General features: G+C 38.0%; 1 protein-coding gene and 1 long non-coding RNA gene across 4 annotated transcripts; one reads left to right on the top strand and one right to left on the bottom strand.

Moving 5' to 3' along the window:
* Positions 1-606: 606 nt before the first annotated feature.
* On the bottom strand, positions 607-1470 carry LOC106941661 (RING finger protein 223-like). Of its 3 annotated transcripts, none has more exons than XM_015024739.1 (3): positions 1279-1470; positions 829-1161; positions 607-707 (listed from the first exon to the last, which is right to left on the bottom strand). In XM_015024739.1, the coding sequence occupies exons 1-3, from the start codon at positions 1401-1403 to the stop codon at positions 626-628; spliced, it is 540 nt and encodes a 179-aa protein (XP_014880225.1). In that variant the 5' UTR covers positions 1404-1470; the 3' UTR covers positions 607-625. The 3 variants fall into 3 exon arrangements, with proteins under 3 accessions (XP_014880225.1, XP_014880226.1, XP_014880227.1); XM_015024740.1 differs by having other exon boundaries at positions 829-1158; XM_015024741.1 differs by having other exon boundaries at positions 829-1155.
* On the top strand, positions 701-1176 carry LOC106941662 (uncharacterized). Its single transcript, XR_001423432.1, has 2 exons — positions 701-793; positions 918-1176. It is a non-coding gene; the product is annotated as an uncharacterized LOC106941662 (long non-coding RNA).
* Positions 1471-2460: the final 990 nt, after the last annotated feature.

Raw genomic sequence — 2460 nt, 5'->3', positions numbered from 1 at the left:
GAAAATTATTTTTATTCAAATGCTTCAAATAACTTGATATTAGAACATTGTTCATCATTTTCCAGACACTCAATTCACAGTTGCAGTTCATGTTGCAAAAACAAACAAAAATTCACAGATATGTTTTAAAAATGACATAAACATGCATAATAATAATTTTAAAAAAAAACTCAGGATGCCTGATACTACATACACATATTCAGGAACAAATCAGAAATAATTATAAAAACAAAATCACACTGCATATATAAATAATTATAATATTATTTACAATAAATTATTTATTCTTATAGGAAAACTCAATCAACTATTTTTTGCATGATCTGTCGATATAATGCTTGAGGTCTTCCTTTGATTTCTTTTTTTTTAAATAACCTAAAACATTTTCCTTTTTCACTTTGACAAAAAAAAACTTTAAGTCTTCGCTTTCGCTCACATTCACATCTTAAAAAAATAAAAATAAAAAAAATAAAAATATTAAAAAAAACAAACAAAAAAAAACAGCTCGACATAAAGCAAACAGTACTTCTAGATCCAGTCTCTGCTGAAACACGTCCAAACTTCACATTAAGCGCTCCAAAAGTCTCGGTTCCTCAGAAGCGACGCTCTTTTCTCTCTCCGCCCTTCAGCAGCTCTGCTGGTGCAGCGGCACACAGCTGAGCAGCCGCTGGAGTCCGGAAAAAACACCAGGCCGCCTGCGGCAAGATCTAAATAGAAAAGAAAAGAAAAGAAAAGAAAGACGTTTTGTCTTTAGATACGAGCTGTGCGGAAACTGCGACCCACGTACTACCAGGTATGTGTTGTTTTTAAGAGAGAACTGAAACTTACAGAGGCGGCGGCTGGACGAGTTGGGGCTGTTTGCTTTCCAGGTTGTTGTGCTCGATGATCTGGTCCCATTTCTCAGTGTCGATCCACAGAGCCCCCGAGAGAGACAGGCGGGCCTGGACGCAGGTGACCCAGCGGCACAGAGGGCAGGAGACGGTGTAGATGGCTCCCTGCAGGGTGGACATCTTCTCCAGGCAAGGGGCGCAGAAGGTGTGGTGGCAGTGGAGCACTCTGGGGACCCTCCTGGTGCGGGAGTACTCGTTGCAGCAAATGATGCATTCCAGTTCGTCGCAGGACATGGTGATTTCAAGAGATAGGAAGACAAAAGGCCTCCTGCTAAGAAAATAGAGAGAGAGAGAAAAAAAAAACTTTTAGACTTCACATGAAAAATGAATGTTTAGAACTGAGACACTGTTGACATAATCGCTATGGAAGAGACCGTAAAGTACTCACTTGTTCGGGTTCCTCTGCTGAGAGTTGTGTTCAAGGATAATGACTGACTGACTGACCTTCTGACTGACTGGCTGCTTCTTAAACGAAACTCTCCTCCCACTCGCTGCCTGAAGAGGCGGTCGCATGACTTACCTTTCCACAGAAGCGCCACCTGCCCAGAAGCAAACATGCTTTCTATGGAAATTTTTGTTTACAAGAGGCTTCAGAGTAAAAATGAAAACCTTTGTGGCTCAGTATAGATTCAGTCCTTTTTTTTTTCTTCTTCTTCTTCTTCTTCTTCTTCTTCTTCTTCTTTATAGAAAAAAGGCGGGAATCTTTATTAATAGATGATGTACTAGCAGACATCGTGTGTCTTTTCTAAGCATATTCTATGAGATTTTTATTAAACACCTGCACGGCAGGGTATTTATTTGCATTCAGTAGATGATCACACAAGGTGATCTTGGTGAAAGATCAAAGTGAAATAAATTGCTGTATTAGTCAAAGGTAAAGCGAGTGAATGCAAAAATCAGGTTTTAAACAGTGTTTCCATTCATTAAAACAGCTCTGTCAGCTGGACAGGCGTGCAGATATATTTGCTCTCCTGGTTGGCCACACAACCACATGTCGGTTTGAACGACTCTTCCGCTTCAGTTAATGAAATCATCATCAGAAAGCAGTAAACTTTGTATTTAACGTGGTTAAATTAGTCTGACATGAAATGAAAGTTGCTTTAAAAACCTAGGAAATCCATAAGAATATTTGTTCGCAGCACTGTTTGTATTTAGGCCAGCGGTGTCAAACTCATTTTCGTTTGGGTCAAACCAAGATCTTAAAAGCTCTTAAAGGGCCGGTTGTGCCAGAATGTATTGATAAAACCTGTTCACCAACTATTAAAATATCAATGAATTCTTCAAATTAAATAATAGTATTGAACATCTTTCCAATCCTTCCAGGCTTTCGTGAAACTTTTTATTTTATTTTTATTTATTTTGCAATAAAAATGAAAATGTTTGGAAATATTTGCAATATTTATGACGGTAAATGCGACTTTTTATTTATTGCTGTATAGATAATGGACTACAATCTGACATCAATTAAGGCTGAGGCAGCAGTTTAGTACAAATAAGGAAGTTTTTGACAATTTTTGAGAAAAATCTGCAAAGAACATGTTCAGTCAGGCAAACAAACATTCACTTGTTT

The sequence above is a fragment of the Poecilia latipinna genome, unplaced genomic scaffold (assembly GCF_001443285.1).
Source record: "Poecilia latipinna isolate Pla-1442-1.1 unplaced genomic scaffold, P_latipinna-1.0 Scaffold3796, whole genome shotgun sequence".
Lineage (NCBI taxonomy): Eukaryota > Metazoa > Chordata > Actinopteri > Cyprinodontiformes > Poeciliidae > Poecilia > Poecilia latipinna.
The sequence above is the reverse complement of the archived record's forward strand: the minus strand, read 5'-3'. Positions and strand labels throughout refer to the sequence as shown.

What these genes read in the sequence shown, in the direction of transcription:
- LOC106941661 (XM_015024739.1), bottom strand. Translation starts at nt 1,403, where the DNA reads ATGCGACCGCCTCTTCAGGCAGCGAGTGGGAGGAGAGTTTCGTTTAAG. An exon ending in CAGCAGAGGAACCCGAACAA is followed by an intron (nt 1,162 to 1,278) that starts GTGAGTACTTTA and finishes CTATTTTCTTAG; the next exon opens with CAGGAGGCCTTTTGTCTTCC. An exon ending in CTCGTCCAGCCGCCGCCTCT is followed by an intron (nt 708 to 828) that starts GTAAGTTTCAGT and finishes TTTTCTATTTAG; the next exon opens with ATCTTGCCGCAGGCGGCCTG.